General features: G+C 37.0%; 1 protein-coding gene across 1 annotated transcript in view; it reads left to right on the forward strand.

Annotated features, from left to right (window-relative positions):
* Positions 1–498: 498 nt before the first annotated feature.
* ARMC2 (armadillo repeat containing 2) overlaps positions 499–26548 on the forward strand; it is a gene marked incomplete at its 3' end in the record, with an annotated part of 66874 nt that continues 40824 nt past the window's right edge. Inside the window, exons 1-7 of the mRNA XM_009867761.1 lie at positions 499–716; positions 2025–2097; positions 4306–4471; positions 5708–5906; positions 9290–9340; positions 19042–19112; positions 23628–23717. Coding sequence (XP_009866063.1) covers positions 499–716; positions 2025–2097; positions 4306–4471; positions 5708–5906; positions 9290–9340; positions 19042–19112; positions 23628–23717 — 868 coding nt within the window. The remainder of the gene's footprint in view (positions 717–2024; positions 2098–4305; positions 4472–5707; positions 5907–9289; positions 9341–19041; positions 19113–23627; positions 23718–26548) is intronic.

A 26548-nucleotide genomic window follows, 5' to 3' on the forward strand; every position in this document is an offset into this window, starting at 1 on the left:
TAATAATACCTCTCTGACTTACTAAGAAGTTGCCCTTGTAAGGTCGATAACTTATATAGAGTATTTTCAAAGTTTGTTGGAAAGAAACTGCTCCTTACAGCTTATTATTTGAATTCCTGTTTTGGTTATGATGTTTTATAAGTAAATTTTCTGTAGTATTGGAGAGTACAACATTTGGCCCAGAAAGCACTGTGGTACCGAGTGTGGTGTATTTTAGCTCCCTCTGAAAAACTGAAGGTTCTCCATGTCAGATGCTTTCTGCTTTTCTTCAGTGTTTTCCTACAGAACTGAGAAATAGTGAGGGAAATGCAGTGTTGGTGAGCCTTATTTTCAACTATTTCAGCACTGTCTAGGTTTTTATTATGATAACCTTTTTAACTACATTGCAGTAGTATCACCATTGATGAATTAATAGTTTGTGATTTAAAACTAGCATTATATTCTATGCCTTCCATATATATTGTGTGGTGTTCTTCCTGTGCACTACTTTGCAGAGGCATGCAAGCTTCAAAGAATAAAAACACAGGAAAGACAGAACCATTCTACAGGCTTTCAGTGCCAAGGTGGAAGACCAGTTCTGAGATTATAAATGAAGCCAGAAGTGTTTTACGAACACTAAGAACTCGGAGACCATTTACACCTACAGAGAATCAGAGGAAACTTTTTGGATCTGGATCCTCACGAGCTCCTCAGAATAGACCCCCTTCAGTTTTTAGGTACTTTGGCTTTAAGATTTTTTTTTCAGATATCCTTTAGAAGCAAGAGATTTGATTCTGTAATTATGTTTCTGGTGATATTTTTCCTGTATTAATTTGTATTCCTAATCACATCCTTTGCCTTCTTCTAATGATGCTTACTGTTGGTGTTAATCTACATGTCCTATGTGTTAGGGCTACCAGAGGCAGTCATTAACACTAATTTTCTATATGGAGAATAGTATAGGAAAATGGTCTGTAACTCTCCTTTTTCTTAAGACAATGTATGCTTTTAATTGAGATAGTCTTCATCTCGTCACAGAATCACAGAATTTTCCGTAGAGACTGTGAAAGCTTGCTTGTTTCCATGTAAACTGTATGTTAGATCTTTTTTTCAAAGCTTTCTCGGATCTTTTTAAATATAAAATTGTAGATCTTGAAGTTCAAATGCTCATTTTTAATAAAAATTTTTACTACTTCAGAATTATTTGTGTGTGGAGTTTTATTATTTACTGTAATTCACAGAGCTCTATAGGTCTGTCACGTGTGACAAAAGAGGCAAAAAATTGTATATTGGGCTTTTTTTCATCCATTTTTGCAGTCACTTTTTAGCTGCCCATATGCACCAATTCTGTAATGACTGTAAGGAGGAGATATGAGCTGTATTTATAACGTTAGGTGTCAGGCATGCCAGGAAGGATGCTGAAACATGTTTGAGGGGCCGTACAAGTAAGTCAGTGTCCATGCTGTTATCATGGCAGCATGACTTCAGGTACTCAACGTATCTGACATTCCTTACTGCATAGTAGGCCGTGCCTTTCAGAAGGTGAGAGCTTGAGCATGGCTTGGCTGTTGGTGACCAGGTAACGAGGTCCCTCTGGCTGACATCCATGCTTGTTCTGTCTGTGCTTGTCCTGTGTATAGGAAGGAGCATGCTCATGCCTGCACAAACCTGCTTCTTCTGCCCTGTAGTGTTCTGCAGATTGGGTCAGGTAGTTTGAGCACTAACCATGATTGAGTTTGTGCATGAATTTAGGCTTATATTAGAGAATTGTTACAGACATGTATGAAACTAGCTGTATTGTGGCAAGTGTGCAGGTGATCTGGTAATTCTTCTCCCTCAATGACTACTGGATTCGCAGAGTTAAATAGTGTTCATAGAAGAAGAGTGATAGTGTAAAAGTGCTCTGTTGCTCTTCCTTTCTTTCTCCTTTCTCTATAGTCGTTGGCAAAGGGAATCATGCAATTAAAAGAAAAACAAACCACAGACAAAACCAACAAAACACTGAGTCTACTTTACTCATATTTTGTTTAATTTCTTTATACTAGTCTTCATGCATCCAGTTTTGATTTGGCTGAGTCAAGACCAGCGTCTGGCATTCGTCTTAGTCCACTGGTTCATGTGAGTATCTGAAAATAACTCATGCAACACTGACATAAAAATATGTGTATCAGTAGTGTTAGGAAAAACATGGTTTAAATAGGTTGGGAAGAAATGGAAGCATGTCGTAATGTTAGTCTGAGACTTATGAACTCAATTTTATCAATTTTTTCCCTCAAAGAAATGTGAAAATAATTTAAACTGTTTAAATACTGCTGTATTGCATTGTAATTCTAAGTGACATTAATAAAATCGGAAGATGGATACTTGAGCCAGCTTTCTTGTGTATGGTTACTGAAACAGAAAAAAGTCATGAGCATTGGCATGAGCCAGCAACATGCCCTTGCCACTAAGAAGAGGCTCATAGTATCCTGCGCTGTGTTGGGCGCAGTGTTGCTGGCAGACTGAGAAAAGTGATCCTTTCCCTCTGCTGAGCACTGGTAAGGCCACATCTGGAGTAATGTGTCCAGTTCTGGTCTCCCAGTACAACAGAGATGTGGAGCAACTGGGGAGAGTCCAATGAAAGGCCGCAGATGATGAAGGGACTGGAGCAAGGCTGAGAGAACTGGGACCGTTCAGCCTGGAGAAGAGAAAGCTCGGGGACGATTTTGTCTGTGTATCTAAAAACCCAAAGGGAGGGTGCAAAGAGGATGGGGCCAGGCTCTTTTCAGTGACAGGACCAGAGCCAGTGAGTACAACCGGAGGTTCCCTCTGAACTTCAGGAAACACTTTTTCTGCTGTGAGGGTGATGAAGCCCTGGCACAGGTTGTTCAGAGATCTTATTGGACATCATCCTGGTCAGCTGGCTCTGGGTGGCCCTACTTGAGCAGAGGGGGTTGGGCAAGATGACCTCCAGATGTCCCTTCCAACCTCAACTGTTCTCTGGTTCTGTGATCAATAACTTGAAAGTAACTAGGTTGATTGTGCTTTCTGTTTGACTTACACATCTATACAATGTAATGATTTTAGTTTATTTAAAAAACAGAGATACTTTTAAGAGCTTTCTTTTCTGCTCTGTGAAAATTTGGAATTGTTTTGAATTTATAAGTGTATCAGCTCTTTCAGGTTTTTATATTTAATCCTTAAATATAAGATTAAGTCATGATCATTTATTCAGCACCTGAAAGAACAGAGCATGCTAGAGCAGTTAAGTATGCTTGCTGCATATATTGTTTCTTCAAGACGGTATTCTAAAGAATGCTAAATTTAGGAAGTGAGGAAAGGAGAGGAAACTAAGAAACGTTACACTGCAGTAATTTCAATAAGGTAATGTATTTATGTGAGTCAAATTTCTGACTATACTTATATTTAGATTAAATATATCTACAGTAGGATTTAAATGCTGTTGTTAATTTTTAATATATCTTTTGTGTTAGAGAGGAAAAAAAATAGAGAAAAGTGCTGTTAAGACTGATTCAGAAACTGCCTTTAGTGCTTTGCCAATGGAAACAAGTTAGTCCACTCTAAACATAGATCTTGTATTAGTTGTGGTAGTTGTGGGAAGTGAGTCTCACCGGCTGGCTATCGTAAAGTAATATCAAGCTCAGAACAATGGGAATGGAGACATTCTAATGGATCCTTTACTGTAAGAATTTTAGTAGAGAACCTCAATCTTGGAGGACAATGAGTTTATGTAGGGCACAACAGCTATTTTGTACCAGGGGTTGGTCACATCCTCTAAGATACTGACGTAGATCTAGAACTTGCATGTTTTTGGATCTTCATGGTTTGTCTCAGTGTGATAGGAAGTGGTACATATGTTGTGAACGCATTAGAAATGTTTTGGAAATGCTACTTCAGTGCTCAAAAATAAATCAGACAATAGATGTGCCTTTAGAGTTTGTAGTGCAAGTCTTTGGCACAACTTTTTTTTTTTTTGAGAAATAAGCACACTGCAGATGATTTAAAATGAGTTTTTATGAGGGAAAAAAATAATTCTGCGTTTCAGTTGCTTTACTCAGGTTAGATTTTGTTTTTCTGCACCCCTGAATGTTTTAATGGCTTTCTGTGGTGATAATGGTATAGATATCTGGCTTGTTCAGTGGAACAGTATCATTAGATTTTTGATATGAAAATTAAAATTTCTTAATGAGCAAACTTTTTAACTTTATTCTATTCTGAACTTCACCCTTCCCTTTGCATAAATAATGTGGGTTTTATTTTAAGTTTTGCTTATATGAAAATGAAATTACCTGTGCTTTCATTAAAACATCTTTATCTTTGTCACAGAAACCAATATTAGTTACTTCTGCAAAAGATGAAGATCCTTCAATTTCTCTTCCAAAACATGTTGATGATGCAGAGGTTAGAAGAATCAGCAGTGCTCGGGCACACTTATTCAGAAGAAGTTCTCAGGGAAATTTCCTTTCTGCAAAAATGGTTACTTCTGATCAGAGTAAGAATGTTTTAATACATGTTATTTCCTGGAAAAACAACAGCATGATGAGTTTTAATGTCATTAATTATATGAAATGTTGTATTAAAGGACTTGCATATCCTTTCAGAATAAATTGTAAAAGTATTTAAATGGCTTTAAGGCAGTTTTGAAAATGTGATTTCCAAAGATGATACTGGCTTTCACTCCTGAAAGTAAGTTGAAAGCTACTCAGGTGCCTTTTTTTTCCTGTAGGTTTCTGAGTAATTTTTTTTTTTAACTGAAAGTTTTCTTCAGTGGGTAAAATTAACATTAAATGCTGAAATGTTTGAAGAGATAATGAGATGGCATCATCTAAGGAGATCCCTTTATGGATTACTGAGTATTAAAGGAGGAGTAAAAAGCAAAGATATGCCTTGACTGGTCTCCAACTACATTCTATTTGTTGTAGAGTTTCATTAGCAGAAACTTAATAAAGGTCGCTAAATATAAGATTTGAAAGTAATTTTCTTGCAGATGGAAAATTACTTGATATCTTGATTTCCTGCAGATTGACTCTTAATAAAATGTTCTGGAACTCAATCTCAGTGACAGCTTTTATATTGCCTGGAATTGTAACTTTATGTGATAAACTGAATATCTCACTTTTTTACCTCATTACAAAATAAAGCTTATACAAAAAATACTAAAATTTACCTTGGTATTATGTATGTATTATATGAATGGATTTTTATATCATATACCCCTGTATCTAGTTCAATCTGTTAGTTGTAATAGTTGATGTTACTAATTGGAAAAGTTGAGAACCTGATGTAGTTATAGCCTGAGTTTGCCTCTTTTCCCCTTTGGGGATCATGCAGATATTTATCCAGGGTTTTTTTGGTGTAGATTCTTATAATGTGTACATACCAAAGTACAAGATTAACAGCTACCTCTTTCTTGAATTTATTTAAAATGCTCAAAATCTGAAATACAAAAAGAAGTGCTTGTAAGGTGCAATCCACCTATGTGTAAAAGGAAAGTAAAAAAAAAACTAGATGGAAGATTAAAATGTTGAAACACAAACCTGAAAGACTTAAAGAAATTATGTTCGTAAGAGGACTTTGACCACTTTGCTGTAAATAATCTTAAGATTTCTCACCTTTTACATCAGTACAAGCAAATTTACATGTGATATAACAAACATTTTGAGTACAGTTGCATGTATTTATTTTGTAAGAACAATTCTACAAAATGTGTTCTCTTTGGCTATTTCAGATGAAGAGAAGCTTGATGAAGAACCAGCTAAGATGCATAATCTTTGCAGAAATAATAACTGCTTAGGAGAGCAGAGATTGTGCACACCATATAATGATGAAAGTAGACAATTAATTTGTAATGAGCATATCAGTGGATTAGAGGGAGAAGACTTTCGAAAAGAGACAGCAGGAACATTATTTCAAGTGAGAGGAGAAAGGTTGGTATTGCTCAGGTATGGTAATGTGCACTTTTCACACAACCCTCATCCTAGATATTCAGTTGGGCAAGTATCAAAATATTTAAAATTGATGGAATTCGAAGGTAGCACTATTTATGCAATAAAATAAAACTGTGCTTAGATTATTAGAGAAAAAAAAAATCCTTACCCTTCTGTTCTTAGGAAGCTTCTACACTTGTAAAACTAATTTGTTAAAAAATGCCGGTAGGAGGTCACTTGAGATGAAGAAATTTTAATTTTGTTTGAATTTCAAAATTAAGTCTTCTAATAATTACATAGAGAATACTCAAGTTTAAATTCAATGTACTTGCTTCTACAGTTCCAGCCTGTTGTTTTAGGGTGCTATATGTTCTCCCCTTAGCTCCACAGATAAGTAGAAACATGTTTTCAGTTCTGGTATTGGGGAAACACATGATCATACAAAAAAACGGGCTTAAACTAAAAATGAATAAGTTAATTTTCAGAACACATCCTATACATACTTGGTCACTATTAAATATAAATGTTTGCCAGTAGATATCTTCTTTCTAGCGTGTTTTTGTGCTTAGGAAATAATTTCCCTGGATATTCTTCAGCACCTTTGGCATTAAGGAGAATATTCTTAATTTTTAAAAATGAAATGCCTTTCATTTGCTATGTTGATAATAGTACTGAATAGAGAATGTTGTCTGGTGAGGCTGTTACAGCAAATGATACATAACAGAGCTACTTTAGCATTCATCTATTAAACCGAAAGCAGGGTTTTATTTATTTTTTTTTAAAAAAGACAGATTCTCAAAGACTGGAGACTTGTGGGAGTAAAGAAAAAGTTTTGTGAGTATGGAGGGAGGGAAAACAAAAAAATAAGCCCAGCAATGAAAAATGCATTTGAAGGAAAAGGAGAGCACCAAGGAGAATGCTTCAGTGCAACACTGTTTTCTCCTATTAAAATCAGTGTCCAAAATACTTTTTTTGGTAGAGACTGTCTGGATTATCATACTACATAAATTACTGTAATTTGACTTTTATTTAGTAAAGGCATAGTGTGGAGTACTTTAATGTTTCAGTTAAAATGGATAGATAATGGTATCCAAGTGTCTCTAGTAACAAAGGGTCACTTGATACTTCTACTAATTGTAAAGAATGTCTTTCCTTCTGAGTCATAATTTTAAAATTTGCAGATATGTTTGCATGTTTTAACTCATTATACATCCTTGTTATCTGTTCAAATAATATGCTTCTCTTTTATAAACCTGAGATCTCTGCAAGTTTTTAATTTTGGGTTTTTGTTACTAGTACTTTTTGCAATCACCCTTTCATGTGGCATTGTGTACCACAGGCATTTTGTTTTCTGGTAGCCTGAACCACAGAATATCATGATTTACCTTGATTACCTTGATAATTTTTGAGAATGACTGGCTTCTCTACTGAAATATTCTTAGGCACAGGCACAAAAAGTCTGTTACCAAAAAGACTGCATGTTGCTACATGAAGTCTTATAGGACTTTTTCACTTTGGTTGTTCTATGTGAGAGGGATTTTAGAAAATATAAAAAGTTGAAAGGGGAAAATTATATACTTTTGATTTTATATTTTTCAAATATCGCTGTGCATACTTGAAGAATAGGTTGTCAAGGTTCGTTTGTGTAAGCTCTGCTGGCTTAATTTCTTTATGACTTACTTTTCTGCCTCTTAATGGGATAGCTAAAATAGTAACGATTCTAACCATAAAAGATGGAATGTTAATGCCTGTAGCTTGTCATAGCCATGTTTGAACTACAGAAAATAATACTAGAGGTAGTTGAATCTCACCCATCACTTAAATTAGATCTCAAATTACTGACCTTGAGATAACATATATTAAAAAAAATTCCAATCTTGTCCTGGCTAGATTTATCCAAAATAGAAGAGTAACATAATATTCCTCTCTCTTTCTGTGTTGAATGCAAAAGCTGTGTTTCTGAATGGTGCATCTTTATCTTCTTTTGTGGGTTGTGCATCCTTTCTGTGTACTTGAGACAGATTATTTCTGCCGATGTTGCCTGTGCTACTTTGTACCCTTGCACTAAGAATCACTAACAACGTTTAGGTGCTCGTATGGTCTAGAGTTCAGGCATACTGCAGTGCTGCAATGTGCACAGAAGTAGTACAAAATGCTTTCCCTTTAGTAAAGGACAGAGATCCCTCATCTGTAGCAGCCCAAGCAGCTCATGCTGTTGTATGATGGAGTGGCTCTGGGTAATCTCAACTGCTTTCGTACATTCTCATTGCTAAGACTTATGCTAGTAAACACATTTGTTCAGTGTTCGCATATGATACTACACAATTGAGGCAGACGTCGATCTATATCCTTTTCTGAGTTCAGAGACTTTAATTCTTTATCTGACAAGGCAGTTGAAAGGTATCACAAACCTATCCTTCAATATAGTCCCTTGAGTTTGGTCTTGATAAAAGTTCCTGATACAGTTCCAGTACCGTAGAGGGTCATTGCAGTAACAGAGTTTTGGCATTCTGTCTAAATAGAACATGTTTACAGGTACTGGATGATCACTATGATTAGATTGCATCTGCTTCTATGTCATAAAGACTTGGGACAACTTGTATGAAATTAAAAGGTATTTTCTATTTAAAGTACATGGTATTCAGGTGTAATAGGATGAGGGCTTAAAGAAATGTGAAAACTTTTGTTACCTGGAGTCCTGTCATTCACCATATGAAGCACTTGTGTCAGCCTCAATTCTGTATTCTGATTTAAAATCCTTGCAGGAATTAAGCAAGAGGATTATGGAAATAGTACATTTCATACAGGAGAAGGTACATGAGATTCCTTACTCTTCCCACAGCTCCTGTGTATCGTGTACCAAAAAACCTTTTCTAATAAAGCTGGTTAATGATTAAACTGTAGAGCATGCCAAAAGAGCATGGCAGATTCCTGCCATTAATGTCATTACATTTATTTCAGACAACATAAGAGAAATGTTTTATTCTAGCAAGACATTAGCTCACTTTCCATCTCAGATTCTTTTGTTGTCCCAAGGACTGATGAAAAGAATGAAGAGTGCTACTGAAATCACTACTGCTTTATAAAGATACTGGGGGAAAAAAGATAAAAGAACCTTTTGAGAAGAATAGTTACTTGTCATTTTGTTTGCAATTTTTTTTCCAAAACCAGAATAGGCATATTATAACAGAATAGGCATATTAATTGAAGCAGATTGAATTTATTGACACATTGCCTCAGAAAAGCGAGGAGCAATTTCTGACAATCATAAGGAAGCTAAGTTTTGTTTACATCTTCATCCAGCCATTGTGCTTTTCCATCTATTGTGATTGCTATAGAAATGAAACTTCTAAAATGTTTTGTGCATTCATATATTTCAACAGAAGTGTCAACAGTGATGGCAGATTTGCTGATGAAGAGCAACAGTTTCCCTGGTGAGAAAAGATGATTTTTTTTCTCCTCCTCCACTTTCTCAATATTCTGAAAGCTTAGACATTATTCCAGGACTCCCTAGAAACATAGGTGCCTTCAATGAGGAAAGACTATGTGGCAAACAGTGGCCTGCTCTACACCTTTTTTAATAAGTCTTTTCTATAAATAACTGCAAAAGGTTTAGAAGGTGCTGTAAAGAAGATATCCTATGCCCTATTTTCTGTCACCATTTCTGTCCTTATTAAATATCTGCTTGACCGAAATCTTGAGAGGTATTCATCAACTGTTTCTGTAAGAGTAGTTTCTTGTGCTTTTTAGTGCTTTGAAATGCTTCAATAAAAAATTATAAAGCAGGGGACAAGGGAATACTGGAAATTGCTTCTGTCTGACTGCTTAAACTACCTTTACATCTGCACCCAAAATATTCATTCCTCTTCTGCTCAGAGAAAAGGATTCCTACAGAGGAGAGAGGTTTCTTTCCTGAAGGGGACACTCGTTCTGTTTTGCTTTGGATGAATTTTTTAAATGAATGATGTGGTGTGGATATTAGTTTTGTTGTATTGTTTAGCTGATACTGCTGCAGATTCTCCAGACTTCTTTCAGGATTCATCTTTTCTTATTATGTATATTCACAATTTCTGGAGTTCTCGTAAAGACACTGAAACAGGAAATTAATGTGCTTCTAAATAATTTTTGTGTATTTCTGCCTTAGCTCCACCAGCTATTGAGAGATCATTGATGTAAGAAAGAAATAATTAAGTGGTGGGAAAGCTTTCAACAGGTAGAGCTTTATCCAGTGTTTTCTAAGGAAAGTATGACACAGGACTGTCATGGTTTAAGCCCACCCCACTGGCAACTAAACACCATGCGGCTGCTCACTCACTCCTACCCCTGCCTTGGTGTGCTGGGTAGGAGAAAACGTGATGAAAAGCTCAGTGGTCGAGACTAAAACCAGGGAAGGCAAAAACCAGAGTAGACTTGGAGGGAGATAAACATCAGTTTAACATAAACAACCAAACCACCACCGATGTACCATAATACAACCAGGTCTTAAAAACACCTTCTCCCCATCCCTCCCTTCTACCCAGGCTCACGATTTCTCTACCTCCTACTCCCCAGGGGTGTGTAGGGGCAGGGACTGGGGGTTGTGGTCAGTCCATCACACATGGTCTCTGCCGCTCCTTCCTCTTCAGGGAGAGGACTCCTTGCCCTCTTCCCATGCTGCAGTGTGATGTCCCTCTCACAGAAGACGACCCTCCACAAACTTCTTCAGCGTGAGTCTTTCACAAGGGGCTGCAGCTCTCTATGAAACGCTCCAGCGCAGGTCCCTTTGGCGTGCAGTCCTCCCAGCGATGGACTGCCTCAGCAGGGACTTCCCTCAGAGCCATGAACGCTTTCAGGCACAGTCCCCTGTGGGGGACTACACAGGCTGCAGGCAGCTCTAATGTATGTCCCCCCCCTCCTTCCTTGCTCACCTTGGTGTCCAAGTAGTTGTTCCTCTCACATCCCCCTCCTCTCCAAAACAAAAGAAGTTGCGTAGCAGTTTTTTTCGATTTTTAAATATATTTATTGCATAGGTGCTGACTGGCTCGGCCTTGGCCAGAGGCAGATCTGCCTTGGAGCCAGGGGAAGGTTCTAGAAGGTTCTCGCAGGAGCAACCCTCCTACCAAACCCTGCCAGACACAAACCAAACACATTGCCCTTCCAAGAATGTGCCTGGTTTTGTATAGGGTTAGGGGATACTGAGAGAAAATAGGGAGTGAAGAAATCTTTTCCCCGAGCTTTTTATAGACTTCTGAAGAAAAGAGCAACTGGTAGCTGTTATCTCTAGTCTCTTCATTTGTGAAAGAGAAAGTGGAGTTTAGGCTCATTTTTACTGTGTGCTTCAAAGTGAGTCTTTGTACTCTTGTCGTTAGTTTCAGGATAAGGTCATTGGTCTCCAAATCTGAGAGATGTAAGTCTGGACAGTCCTTACTACCGGTTGAATGGTAATTCTAGAATGGGAATGCGTGCCATTCAAAGGGTAAAAAAATGCCAATTCAGTCTGGGTATGACTACAGTAACAATAGATTTAGACTGAACTTTGGTTTAGAATTAGAATGCTTGTGCAAGATTCAAGTTAGGGAAATGAAGATGATGTGGTTTTTGAACTCGTATTTAGGCTAGAATTGCAGGTGTTTTTATGGTTAGAATTAGGCTGTCAGTCATCTGCTTGCTTAAAGACACTCTGCCACAAATAGTTACTGTTAATATTTTCTCTATTAGGCATAAGATACAAACACTGTGAAAAATAAAAAGGCTAAGGATATAGGTTTTTCATCAACCTTTATTATTCTTTTAAGCCATACTCTTTAGCATGTGCATGAAATTCTTCATCAACAGCCTGTACAAATAGAGTACTATATTCTTTTTATCACTGGAACTGTCATAAGTAATGGACTATGCCCATGATTGTGTTTATAGAGGAATTGTTATTTGCTCATCTTTAGGATGACTCAGAGTGTAGTTGGACTATTTGTCAACATATTTTTGCAAATTATGTTGCCTTTCTGCTATTTATCCTTTCTCATATCAATAGTATCAGTTATAGTCTCAGTTATAGTTTTCAATCCCTTTCTTTTTTTTCTCTTCTGGTGATGTTACTTATGATAGAATCCTCTACAATTCAGGACATCTAGATTATCAGTTCTTTCAATTATTTGAATGCTTTTGAAAAGCTTTGTAGCTGACAGGACTGACTAGAGGTTTGTGTAACTCGTTTAATACTTTAATTTATATTTCTTTTAGCTATCTGAAGATAATTTACTGTGTCTCCACTATGTTTTCTAAAAGGAAAATAGTCTTTAAAAATTGAGCTGTTATACTAATTCTTTTTCCTTTGAGGTTTCTACATTATGATTGTATCTATCTTGTTTGTCCCTAAGATGACATCATAGAAAGGAAAGTTCAGTGGTAGTTGAGCAAAATAGGGACACATTCTCTTAAGTTGCTCAATGGAGGTCAGTTCTTTGTCTAAAAATATAGAATGCTTTTTGAGGGCTAAGTTGTGGGTCAGGAAAACCACAAAAATATATTCCCTATACTTCAACCAATGAGAGACAGTACAGAAAACTAATTCTGGTGTCCTTTTTTGGCAACATAAAAGGTCTGGATAGTATAATTAAATAGGAATAAAGGGATTAATGAAAAATGCAAATGTTAACTGGCATATGGAAAAACTAATGTCTACGAGAGTGAACGATAATGCAAAATACTGATTTTTCTCATTTTACGAAAAGCTAAAACCAATTCCTCTTAGTTGCTTTGGCAAAAATACTAGGATGTTGTATATACTTCCTTTCAACCTCTACAGAGCAATGTCTTGTTATTAAAATCAGTAGCTATGGTTTAGAGTTAGAACTCTTGTTTCCTGATCACTAAACACTTAGGGTGGAAGAATCATGGTAGCAGAGAGCTTATGTTTTCAAGCGGTGGTTCCTAAGCGTTGTGTAACTGAATGTTGTCTGAAAACATCAGTCACAGGCTCTCACTTGCTTCAGCATCACACCTGACTCCCCTTCTCCTTTGCCTTGGGGTTCTTGCACCACCTTGTTGCTTGCTGCTGACCCTCGGTCTGCTGCATCAGCTTTCTTGCCCTGATTCCCAGGATTACCTGTAGTTCCTTTTAACTTGCCCTGGAGCTGCCATCCTTTTTGAGGTAAAGTTGCTGACTCTGGCTGTGCCGTGCTAAGCGTGGTCTAGAGCCTTAGGTACCTCTGCACTGTGCTCCCCAGTGCCCCTGCCAAGAGACCTGATGGGCAATTCATGAGACTACAGTTCTGAATCATTTAGAAAAGCAGTAACTGGCAGTCGGTATATAAGCAACTCCTTGGCGGATAAGCCAGAGGGTTGTGCACCCATCCAGAGTGAGGTCAACAGGCTGGAGAAATGGATTGTCAGGAACCTTGTGCAGTTTAACAAAGGCAAGCATAAAGTGCTGCACATAGGGAGGAACAACCCCAGGCACCAGCGTATACTGGGGGCTGTCCGTCTGGGAGACAGCTTTGTGTAAAAAGACCTGAGGGTCCTGGTGGACACCAAGTTTGTAGAACAGCTCAGGCTGAAAGAAAGGAACTGCAAAAGATCATCTGGTCCACTCTTTGTGGAAAAGAGAGCCTAGATGAGATTATCTAGCCCCCTAGTTCATTTGCGTCTTGAAAACCAATGTGGCATCTGAAATGGTTCTAGGCTCCCCAGTGCAACAGAGATATGAAGCAGCTGGAAACTGTCCAGCTACTAAGATGATGAAGTCCTTCATATGAGGAAGGGCTGAGAGAGCTGAGACTGTTTACCCTGAGGAAGAGAAGGCATGGAAGGGGTCTTATCAGTGTGTGTAAATACCTGAAGGAAGGGTGCATTGTGACACCTTTGTTGGTTGGGTCACAAAAACTTTTCCTCCATGGCAGGCCCTCAAAAGAGCAAAACAAGTTATATTGGTTGTATATACTTTTACAACACATCCTTGCAGCTTTTCCCCTTGTAGTCTGTATAGAATTTGGGAATCTTTGGTTGGAAGGAGAATTCAAAACTGTTAAATAGCCAAATGATCCTTATCAGTAAAAGGTATGCCATCCTGGATACTGCTAGCATTACTAAAAACCCCAGATTACAGTGTAGATGTAGTCACACTCTGAATATACATGTCAGTAACATCTCAAAGAACAGTCTTTCTAAATGACATAACTGTTTCAGGATTACCCACGACTCAGGGGACTGAGCTCTAATCTAGTCTGAGAGAACACCTTTGTGCCTTGTAGTCCTTTTGATACATCTGGCTTGCCTGAGCAGACTCCCAGCATGTGCTTAGCATTGCTCCAAGTCTGTTCTTCCTACCACTTAGTCAGATGTCTTGATTTTTGGGTGTAGATACACCATGTCTGTCTTTCCAATGCACACAATGTATGTTTGTAAAATCAGATACAGTCTGCATTTTTTACTTACTGCAGTGCCTAGGCTGTTTTTAGAGCCTTGTGAGAAGTTAGAAATTGTTCTCCTAGACGTTTGAAGATCTGAAAACATAAATATATCAAGGATACAAACTCAATTTTATAAAAACATAATTCACATTTTTGAGTTTTAAATTAACTAGAAGAAAGGAAGTTTCTTCTCGGGGCTGAAGGAAGTGGAATGAAGGAAAATACATTGGGGAGAAATTGAGTAATTATTGGGGGAAAATGGAGGAAAAAAAGTGGTAGAATACATCAGAGTGAAAAACGTGAAGGAAGAAACTGAAGGAGGACTGCAGGCAGGGCACCGCAACGGCACCTCTTGTTTGCTGGAGGCATCTGAGAAGCTTTTGGTCACTGTTAGAAGACACTAAGCAAGGTGGACTTTCAACATGACCTATGTATATGTATACATGCATTTATATATAAAGACAAAAAATTAAAGGGTTCTAAGCACAAACAATGAAGCCATCAGGTGCTTAGATACGCCTACAAGGAAGGAACTTAGATTAAAATTGTGGTTCTATAGACATAGAAAATGCTCTGCGGATACAGATGTGTAGAAATTACATACTTGTAATTACAGTTTTCTGACTTGAGAAAGGGCATCAAAGAAATAAAAGGAAATTGAGAGGCAATAAACTCAAATGCCTTAGAAATTTTATTTAAAAATAAACTGAATCTCACCTCAAACTAAATATTACTCTACTTTAGAAAATGTAGTGAGACCAACATTTTTTGAGAGCACGAGGCTGATAAGAGATCTTTCACGTGATGGCAACACAGACTAAGACTTCTTATCAGGAAGGAACTTCAGAAGAAGTTTTTCTGAGTGTCTGTACTTACCAGTTTCATCATGTCTTCTGATACACTAAAAAGAGGTAGTTGAAGGTAAGCTTTTGGACTAATTAGACCATGTTCTGTTTCATATAAAATGGCAGATTATGCCTTCAGAAAGCTATGTGCAGTGGTTTTTTTCCAAGTATCTTCCAAGTTATCTTTTCTGATTTAAATGTTGCTGATGTTTGAGATTTACTACTATTTGGAAAGTTTTATGTGGAACTGACTGAGAGAAATGGTGTTTTGTTAGTCAGCCTCCATAAAGTCCTTGGATGTTAAGCCTGATGTTCCTTCGATTTCTGTCTGTGGAAACCAGTGTGGGTCATTATATCTTCAGCCAACCCCCCACCCCAAAGAAGTTGCCTTAAGCAGTCATATAGAATTTGCCAACAAAAGTTACCTGTAAATATGAAGTTAAGGGCACTCTAAAGAATCTTGTTATCTTCTGGATCACAAGGCTGGTAATTTATTTTCATTACCTTGTTTCAAAATGGAAGATAAATCTGTTTCCAGACACCAGCTAGTGTCTACTGTGTGTGGCTTCCTCATAGCTTGTACTCAGGCCATGCCTTGCACTGTCTGCTTGTGAGTAGCTCCCTGCCTTTGTAAGACTCTGTTCAGATTCCTCTTCACCTGGGATAGAGAAGCATGAACTTGTTTGTATTAGGCTGTGTGTCCCTTTTAACTAGTAACTGAATAATCAGTGGGGCACCAGGGCTACATATGTACTAATAATTAATAAAAATTAAACAAAGGAGTTAGTCTCTGACTTGGTGGCCACCTGCTGTGTCAAGAGTTATGTTAATATAATGAAAGTATTTTTAACCCCCTCCCTACCACACACAAAGTACTTGCTGGGAATGTCTCTGCCTCCGCTTATCTGTGCCCAGACATTTGTCAAGGAAAGTACTGCCTTTATTGGGCAAAAATGGAAGCAGGGTCCATACTAAGAGCCTGATGGTATGGAAAAGTGTGGCTCGAAATTCAGGCTCATTACCAGACTCTCTTACAAGTAAGGAGCAAGCCAGATTTTCAGATATGGAAGACTCCACGGTATGAGAAGAGAGCCCAAGTGCTATTCCTCTATTGGGGTGTTAAACTCATGTTTGTGAATCACACCTTGCTGTTGCATGCAGCTTCTTTGGAGAGAACTAGCCTAATTCTTTGCCTCTGGGAAGCAGATTTACCATCAACAAGAGTCTCATGGCAAGAACAAGCGAGTAAACATCTAAACATGCGGAGTTTCTGAGTAAATACTGCTTTCACTTAATTATGTGTTCTTTCACCGGGGAAAAGTACTGAACGCTACTGCAGTGCCGACTCACCTTTCTTTTGGAAGTCGTAGTCTGTACGTTCAAGAAAGCAATATTCCTCTTAGGGGCTACTGTCTGTCATCTCTGTACATGAGAAGGGTAGAGATGATCCAGTTGCCAAGTTCTTTTTCCTCTGTAAATCATCAGAGCCTCTGTCAGTTGATTTCTTGATGAGTCTCTTATCAGATGATCAGATTTCTGCCAATTGACTTTGTTTCCAAGGCAACCTCTCTCTCTTGACGAGCCAGTTCCCTTCAGTAGTAGGTAACTTATTTTTTAGAGTAGGTTGATTACATTTTAACTGCATAGCTCTTAACAAGATATTGCTGCTTAAGTTTCAGCCCTACATGAAAGTGAAGAGATAACAAGCAAAAGTCTGTAACTAAAATGGAGCTGGCAGCATGGTAAAGATACATAAAGGGATTTTACGGTCTCACAAAATTCATAAATTGTACATACTCTCCAAAGATAAGCCTGCTGACCAGTCATTCTCATTTATATATGTATTCACTGTATTTTTCTTCTAAAAATGAGTTCCAGTTAAGCTGTTTAATTTAGGAGGATGTTTCCCAGAAGTACAGATAGTGCTGTGAATACCAGTAGTACAGCAACCTGCTTTCCTAGTCATGTAGGTCTCTAAACTGGTTGATACTGGTGTTTGAGAAATCACAGGCTCCCACCAGACTGGTTGGTCTTACCCTTCATCTCACATATGTGGTGTTTCTATCTGATAAGTGTTTGCATTACCACATCCTTTGCTTTAGTGTCTGTTCTGTTCAGCTGCTTTTGTTTCCTACAAAACCTGTAGGATTGTCATTGTTGAGGTTTCTTGAATTCGTCCCTTGGAATTACAGTTTAGGGGAAAAGGCACAGGTGGGATGTAGTTACAAAACTTTTTCTGAAGAAAGAAAACTCGAACATCTGTTTTCATATAGACAGGCAGTATATTTATGCCTACATATAATTCTGCAGATACTGATTTCTGAGTATATCTGGGTTAGTATGAGGTGAGTGAAGTTGTTATTCTTTTGCTTATCCAGTGTCCTTTCAGGTTATAGTCTTGAGTGCAGGAATGGCTGAACCTCGTAGAATCATTTCTTAGGCTTTTAAAGTTCACGGGACAAGTTATTCACATAAATGGAACAAAATTTAGATTTCTGTCAGTACACTGAACTGTATTTAACGTGTGCTGTAGAAACCCTCTTTTTTACAGATGCCAGTCTATTTTTGAGTAGAGATGTAGGCAGTTTTCTATTTATTTATTTTTTTATTCTTAAAGCATTGCTTTTCCAGAGGAATGGGAATTGCCATGTGTGAACAGAAATAATTTCAAGATGGTTTGTGTAAACGTTTGGATTTTGGAGCACTTAAGTCCTCGTGCTGTAAAGAGAAAACATGATTCACTCTTAGCCATAATGAAGCAAGTGTTCCTCTGCAATGTGATTACCTGGGCAAGTTTTGACTGATCGCAGCAAACTCTCCAGTCCTGTCTTTAGGGAACTGATCTTACAGGAGCTTTGTCTTTTCTTCTGTCTCCATCTGTTGATAGGATGACTTACATCTTCTGTCTGGACTGGCAGACAGGATTTAGGCGCCAATCCAGCAAACCACTTAAACAAGCTTTAAGCCTTATAGCAACTCAATTAACAGGTTAAAAAAAAATGAAATAACATTGCTAACACACTACTGTTACCTTTAGAAGGAAATTTAGGAGATTAGATTGTATTGGTACATGAACTATAAATGGAATAAGAAGTGTTAAATTAAACATACACTGAGAATAGAAGACATAGATCTAAGACCTCTGTCTTTAGTACAGAATTTAAAGGAGGAAAGATTGCTGTTTAATAGAAAAGAGAGTCTATGTCTTGTGTATTTCTGCTAGATCAGTGCTGCTTGAGAGTGCAGCATGGCAAATGGAATAGATTTATCACAGATGTAGGAATTTCCTCTGACCAGAGAAAGACTAAATTGCAGCACTACTTACCATTGCGTTACCGGGAAATGACAACACACGCGTTTCCTGTACTGACAGAACTAGTGATCACCGTGCAGGTAGCAGTAGTTCACAGGCAAACCTGGAAATGCTAATATTTGCTTTAAAAGTTACTAATGTGTTTCTTTCTTTGAAAAGATCTTCTCATTAAATCTTTTCAAGTGTTCCTTCTATCAGAAGAATCACTGTCACTGTGGAGGGATGAACGTACGGTTTTAAGCTAGTTGAGTTTATGTTCAGTTAATGAAATTGATGATGAAGTAAAAATTGCCTCTTTCTGAGTTTAGTTTTTGGTTCAGCTTTCAGTGTTACTGTACAAGTGGAAATGCTTTAGGTTTTGTGTTCCATAATGGTGACCTCTTGTGGTGCTTTCTGTAATACACGGTGGAGGAAGTTGTATTTATATGTCGTTTTTAATGACAGTTTTAACTACTAACTTAGTAAAATGACTTATAGTCTTTTCCAAATAGTTATTAATATGTAGATTTCATACTGCACATGTGAAGAAAGAAGCATTTTGTGCATTGTATTCTAATACGCGTTGTATGTGTCTGTACTGATTCTTTTAGTGACCAGATGAAAAAGCCTGGCACAGATTCATCAAGGCCAAGGAGTATGGGCTCGAAGAGACCAGCAGCAGGTACTTCATATGGCATTTCGATCTCAGAATATCAAAAAATGTGAAATACAGTCAAATAGAAATAATGTCATTTTGGTGATTTGAAGATCTTTTTCTTCTTTATTCGCTGAATGTTTGGTTTAGTTTTCTAGATGTACTGCATTTTTTTTTCTGTTCTTGGTAAAGAGAAACAATGGTCAAAAGATCTTCAGTCTAAAAGCCTGTTGAAATTTGCTCTCTTGTTTTTCCATTAACACCTTGTTTGCCCATTGCTTTTTGTAAACTGGCATAGTTGTACAGAAACTAATAAATTATGCCAAGCTGTATTAGCAGAAGATACAGATTCTAGATTGCCCTGCAGGGATGCATTTTGCTAATTTTACTTAACAGATTTTAATTAATATTTCCTTTAATCTGGCATGTTTCATACATGGCAAGTGCATATTTGAAATTCTGATATGGAAACCTGAAGTTTCTACTCTGCTGTTATTATGCTTTCTTACTATTTTTCTAGAACTGAGAAGTTCCATTACTCTGGATCATTCTAGTGAAGGCTGTAATGTGCTCTGCTTTCATTTCCTTCAGAGGAGCTGAGAGTATTTCTCATGTCACGGGAGTTAGTATTCTGTGGGGCTTTATGTTTATAAGCCTTTCTAATTTATCTGTGTTATTTTATTGGTGCTATTGAAAAAATCATGTGTGTTATTAGATGTCTTCCTTCTAATATCTACTTTCTTTAAAATTATGTAGCTTCCTTAGTTTGTGCATTCTTCATCTTTAATCCCAAAATAAACAGTGGGATAGCAATAAGAATTCTAAATAATTTCTTCTCTATAGTGGCGTTCTGGGGGAAGTGTTCATTTACAGATTACTTTATTGTTTTATTTGATTTGTGTTTATACTTATGTGAGGAGGTAGACTTTTTAAATATTGATATATTCGGAGCCACTCAGTATTCTGTGCAAAGGCTACACATAAGTCAGGCAGAACACAGCTTTTGAAAGCTCAGTGTTGCTAAGGCTCTTGTATTTACATGCTAAAAACAGCAACCAATAAATGTAGACTGATTAGTGAATTATTTTTTTTTTACCAGAATGCAAAGCTGTGGTTAAGACCTATGAAAAACTGAGACAACAAACTTCAACTCGATGAATTCTTTTTCTTGAGTATTTTTGCTGTTGAATTGTGATTCACTGAATTAGAAGGTTCAGGACAGCTTCTGCTATATTTTAAATACAGCTAGTGCCATAACTTTTCATCAGCACCTTAAAAATCAGCCAGGACAGAGAAACATGCAAGTGTAGAATTTATTAATATTTCCTTTCTTTTTAATCATGTATTTCTTGTTCTTTCTTATTGCTAAGATCAACATTGATTAGTTAAAAACTGATTATCTTTTTTCCCCCCTAGTCACAAGATATGTTTATTTTTAAAAATTACGCCACTGTGACTTTTAGGCTTCTGTATTTTTCTTATGAATGTGAGACAACTGCAGCAGAGGGGCACAAAAAAATCAATGTTTTTTTCTGAACTAAAAATTGAATGGCTTTGTTATTTTTTTTCCTAATGAGAAGTTTGGTCGTATCTGCAAATACATACATGAACTATTCTGTTTCTTGCTTCATAAAGTTAAGCATGTGGATAGTTAAAAAGTCGGTCCCATCTTTCAGTTTAAGAGCGGTAGCTATGTATTGGAAACAAGAGAAATAATTGAGTCAATGTGTGGGTTTTGTGGCAGGAAGGAACAGCGCAAACTATTGCAGCGTTCTCATCTCAGTTATGCTCTTGCATTATCCGGAGCAGAGCTTTCACTTTATGGCAAATGTTACATAGTGTTTTATTAATTAAGCTACTCATCGATCTAAATAGGACTGTTAACTCATTTGATCTAGAAAATAAAAAATGCCTGCAAAATAATAATATATTAGGTAATAATAATATTACCTAATAGCATATACTTATACATGTGTATGCACAGAGCAACAGTATATGGTTTTTGTAATAATGTATTGACCAGTGTATCACTTAAGAAACAGCAGCATTTCTGTATAATGTGTTTAAATACAAAAAACTGATACATTCATCCTGTGTAAAATATAGGTTGACAGTTAAACAATACAAATACACAAAATGAGTCTGGATTATTATTTTTTTAAAGAGCAGCCTTTTTATTTTAAATATTTGCTCTTTAAAAAATAGTCAAGAAGTTTTTGGTTGTTTCACTGTTCCAAGTAATGCTCAGTAGACAGTAATTTTTAAGGTCTGAGATACTGTTCTCATGATGCAAACCACTCAAATACCAGTGTTGTCATGCATAGTATTTTTTGTGTTTGATAATGATTACGTTAAGAATTTACATTGTCATTTAGCTGAAAGAGCTAGTAATGAACAGTAGGAGACACTTTCTGATGGATCTGTTACTTAAAAAAATGTATATATTCTAGTCTTAATGGCTTTCTTCATGTTCTTCATGTCACGACAAACCCATGCAACACTACAGGCTTGGGGAAGGGTGGCTGGAAGGCTGTACGGCGGAAAAGGACCTGGGTGTTCTAATTGACAGCCGGCTGAATATGAGCCAGCAGTGTGCCCAGGTGGCCAAGAAGGCCAACGGCATCCTGGCTTGTATTAGAAATTTTGTGACCAGCAGAAGAAGGGAGGTGATTGTCCCTCTGTACTCAGCACCTTGAGAATTGTGTTCAGTTTTGGGCACCTCAGTATAGGAGAGATATCGAGGTGTTGGAGCGAGTGCAGAAAAGGGCAACAAAGCTGGTGAAGGGCCTGGAGAACAGACCTTATGAGGAGTGATTGAGGGAGCTGGGTCTGTTCAGTTTGATGAAGAGGAGGCTGAGGGGGGATCTCATCATGCTCTACAATTACTTGAAAGGACATTGTAGAGAGGTTGGTGCTGGTCTCTTCTCACAGGTAATTAGGGACAGAACCGGGGGAATGGTTGCAAGTTGCAACAGGGCAGGTTTAGGCTGGACATTAGGAAGAAATTCTTCACGGAAGGAGTGGTCAGACACTGGAACAGACTGCCTAGGGAGGTGGTTGAGTCGCCATGCCTGGATGTGTTCAAGTGTTGTTTAGATGTGGTGTTGGGTGATATGGTTTAGGGGTGAACTTGTAGTGTAGGGTCAACGGTTGGACTCGATGATCCCAAGGGTCTTTTCCAACCTGAATAGTTCTATGATTCTATGATTCTTTAGTGGAGTTGTGTGGCTTTTATTTCCCTGTTTGAATAAAAAACAACCAAACAAAGAAAACGACAAACTAAACCCCATCTTTATAACAACAGCTGCCTGCAATATAAGGAGCTTAACCTAGTCTTGAACTCCAAAAATATACCTATGGGCACCTTGTAAGCAATTGTGGGATCCTTTAAAACTCAAGTTGTGCAGAAACTGGCTCTTCAGCTGTTGAGGGCCAATGGTCAAGACCAGAGTTCTGTCACTTCACGTAGTGTCAGATGAATGTGAAAAAGGTGTTCAGCAAGTCAAAATAACTCCCAGTGATATTGCATCCATATGAAAGCCAATCCTGGAATCCATTTTTTGATAAGCTGTATTTCACCAACTTCCGACTTGTCCAATCTGAAAACAGATCTGTGCTCCTCGTCTTGTTTCCAGAGGAATTCCAGACCGCTGATTTTTTGGTCTACCAATTCTTAACTTGGTGTATACTGATAAACTTTCTTTGTCTTTTCTTCTTGCAGTATAAAAAAAAATGAAATGTTTTTTGAAACTTCTCTTTGTGAGGTTGACAAGGTTTCTGATAATGAACTGTAGCCCCTTCTCAGTTCCTGTGGAGGAAATTGGTTGAAGTTGGCCAAGAAAATTCAGAGTTGGTTGCCTTCAAGGTTTCTGAGGAGGCAAAACACCTTTCAGCCATCTGTAGTTTGCTATTAATTTCCAAGATGCTGTGTGAGAAATTGTTTAATGTAAGAAAATAGGAGGGAAACATGCATTTTACAAAAATTTATCAGAGAAGCTCTTGAAACTAATTGCATAAAGTGCTTAAAATAGCTAACAGGATATAACTGACAAGACTATTTTCCCCTAACTGACCAAAGAGTCAGTTAACCAAGCTTAGTGTAGTATTGTGCATGTGTACTAGATAAAATTGTACAGTCCTTGAGGATTGTCTGTAGTATGGATATTTTTTAACACAGAATAAGCTGTCATGTGTACACGGAGCTGAAAAATAGTAGGACATGTTGATGTAAAAGTAGTCATTTCCTTCCAATTCAGCGATCAAATGAAACATTAATGTCGGTGAACAGAAACAAATCTGGCTTTACATTACAGCTTTACATATCAAAACATTTTTCTATCTAGTTTCACTTGAAACTTTCCTTTTTGCAAAAATGTAAATAAAAACAAAAGCTAGAATATGTACAATAACCCAGAATATAGCAAAATGTGACATTTTTAGATTTTTTTTTCTGACTGCTGAATAAAGTATTTGTAGTATTTATTTATGTAGAAGTTGAAACCTTCACTGAATATGTGCTTTTGTTTTGAATGTATTTTGAAGGCTTAGAGGATGAAACAAGAATAAATGAATCGGAAAAAGAAATCTTTTGGCATGTAAGGATTCTACCAATTCTGCACGAACTGGAAAAAGGTGGATACTACTGTTCTTGAAAACGTGTATTTTCCATACTGTTTCCTGTACTGTTTCCTGGAGGATACATGGGACTTATTTGTGTTTACTGTGAAAGAGTAACAGTAATTGAATTATCTAGCCTTTTATGCTTTCTTAAGTGCAATGACTTTGCAATGTCTTTGCAGTGTAAAACTAGCCTGGGCAATGGTCTGGAGGTGGCCCTGCTTGAGCAGGGGTTTAGACCAGATGACCTCCAGAGGTCCCTTCCAACCTCAACCATTCTGTGATTCTTTAAAAAAACCGAGTAACCTGATTTAGAAAATTTTTTACCTGCTTAAATTACCTTATTTTAGATGATACAGCTCTGCCAACTTAGCAGTCAGTGATGAGGTAATAATTGTAAGAATAAAGTACTGCACAGATACACTATTTTAAGCATATTGAAGGTCTAGATTAATTTTAGAAAACTAAGGAAATCTTAATGAAATTTTCTGTTTGTGCTTTAAGTGTTAGATGTCTCAGAAAAGTATGCAATGATCAAGAATATTGAAGCAAAATTCAGTAGATTCAGTATGACTTGAACGACCAAACTCTGAAATCCATTTTAATGTTTCATTCAAAAGGTTGTTTAGTTGCCTTCTATAGACATTATTTGAATGATGGGAATACAGAAAGTGGATTTGTTTTTACAAGTCGTTAAAAGTGAGTGTCAAATTAGGGAATTGATTCTGTTTTACAGGATCTTTTGCAGTGTTCATTACAGCGTGGTACAGATTAGGTGTGTTGGGGGTTTTTTTGCGTAATTTTGCAAATGTTGATGAGTATGAAACACCTGTACGGTACTGAGTGATTTCCAAAATGTATCATTATTTTAAAAAGATGGGATTCTCATTCGCATATCTGTAACTAACATATAGATAAACAGTGATCAGGAAATTTGATAACAGCTAGGCAGCTTCACTTTTTCCTTACTTAATGCTGAGATTGTAAAATATGAGCCACTCCGTTTTGCATAGTGAAATATTCTTTAAGCAAAATATTATTTGAAGGTAAAAATCTTGTCATGCCTTTCCTTTGACATGAATGTAACTAAGGAAAATCAGATTTCATGCCCCTTTTCCTTAGTCTTTACTTGATTTAGTTAGTGTGTTCATGTTTTTTTCACTTTTTAAAAAAAAATTGATTATGGCTTAATTTTTTTACTAATAGATGAAATTATCTAACTATAGTGACTCACTAGTTGATTGAAGGTAGTGCTATGAAACCCTTAAAATTAAGAGTTTTGGTACTTCTTGAATAGTCACACAGATTGTAACTGAATTAAATCATTGCCACCTGCAGCTGCATGTCATATTGCTTTGTTTAGGCTGTTTACTGCACAGTTGCAAGTTATCCTACCACAATGAATATTAGAATTCCATAATTTTAATGTTTTGAGTGGGTCTGCTGGTATTTCAATGTTTTGAAAATGTTGTGTGCAGTCATGCCTTTCAGCTAGTTCCCTGCACATGCATTGAGGTCACATTTAGTTTTTTATATATTACTAGAAAAGCCTTTTTCTTCATCTTTCTCCCTCCAAAATACTTCCAGAAAACTTCCTATTCTAAAACAAATCCAAAGTTTAACCTGCAACTTCATTATTTTCTCAAATCCTTTGAATATCATGCGTTTGGGATGATTGTTATGTGACAAAACGAAATAGAACCTCAAAATCTCTTTTTCTAGAGGAACAAATACTTCCGTTTGTTCCATTCCAGTCCTCGAGGAGAGATAAGCTTCAGAAATGCCCTATGGGATGCATGATGAATAATTTTTTGTTGTTGTTGTTAATTTTGATGAAATGGAATGGCAACGTTGCAGTTTTGGTTCCTTGCCATTCCTGTTTCATGGCTTATTGGAGCAGCGGATTTAGAATCATAGTAAATTTTATGAAATTTTCTGTCATAATGGGAGTAGAAGTGGAGTAAAAACAGTCACTGCTGTTACTCAGCTGCGATGATTGCAAATTGAGAGGTTGCACGCATTGCTCAACGTGAAAGCTGATGGGACCTTGAATTTGCCCACAGGTTTGGGACCTTAAATAAGTTCTTTTTCTTTTGATGAAATTTATACAGACAGGAAATTACAAGTGCTTTGCCTCCTCATATATGTCTCTATTTCATCTGTGAAGTGCATCCTGAGTAAATGCAGAGTTTATACACGCAGTTTAAGTGGGTTTATGTGGTGCTTTGTTAATGTCACCTTATAGACGACAGCAAATGTAAGAGAAAGAAAAAAGAAACCCTCGCTCTTGAATTTTAAAAATAGGCAAGACTTTTCCTTTTCCCTCTAAAGTAAACATGTACATGACTTCATTGTGTTGATATGCAAATTATATAATAATTTGCTGTGGGTTTTATGCTTGTGTTTTTGAAATAGTGTCTAAGAGACTCAGGTTAAGAGGTAGATGACTTTTTTTGTCAGTAGGCCAACAATCCACTCAAAGGTATCTTGCATATCTTGTATGCATTGGAGAGTTCTAACAAGTGTTTACATTCACTTGTTCTTAATCCTAGCAAGATTTGATATATTAGGTTATGTATATGTACAGAAAAACATTCCTTAACTGTCTCTTTTCCACTTATTTGGTGGAGCTCTTTAAAGAATATGTTTGGAATCACAGTTCCCTAGTAGAGATTTGGTCTATTAAACATTTAAGGTGAGTTTCATTTTAGCTTTAGGTATTACTTTGGCTCTGTGGTTTCTTGGATTGAGTCTCTGCTTTCTAAAGGGCAGAATAAAACCATTTCTGAGGGTTGGATTATCGTTTTCAGAGATGTATTGAGCACCTGATTTTTTTTTGTTGAGCA

This window comes from Apaloderma vittatum, unplaced genomic scaffold (assembly GCF_000703405.1).
Source record: "Apaloderma vittatum isolate BGI_N311 unplaced genomic scaffold, ASM70340v1 scaffold1464, whole genome shotgun sequence".
Classification (NCBI taxonomy): domain Eukaryota; kingdom Metazoa; phylum Chordata; class Aves; order Trogoniformes; family Trogonidae; genus Apaloderma; species Apaloderma vittatum.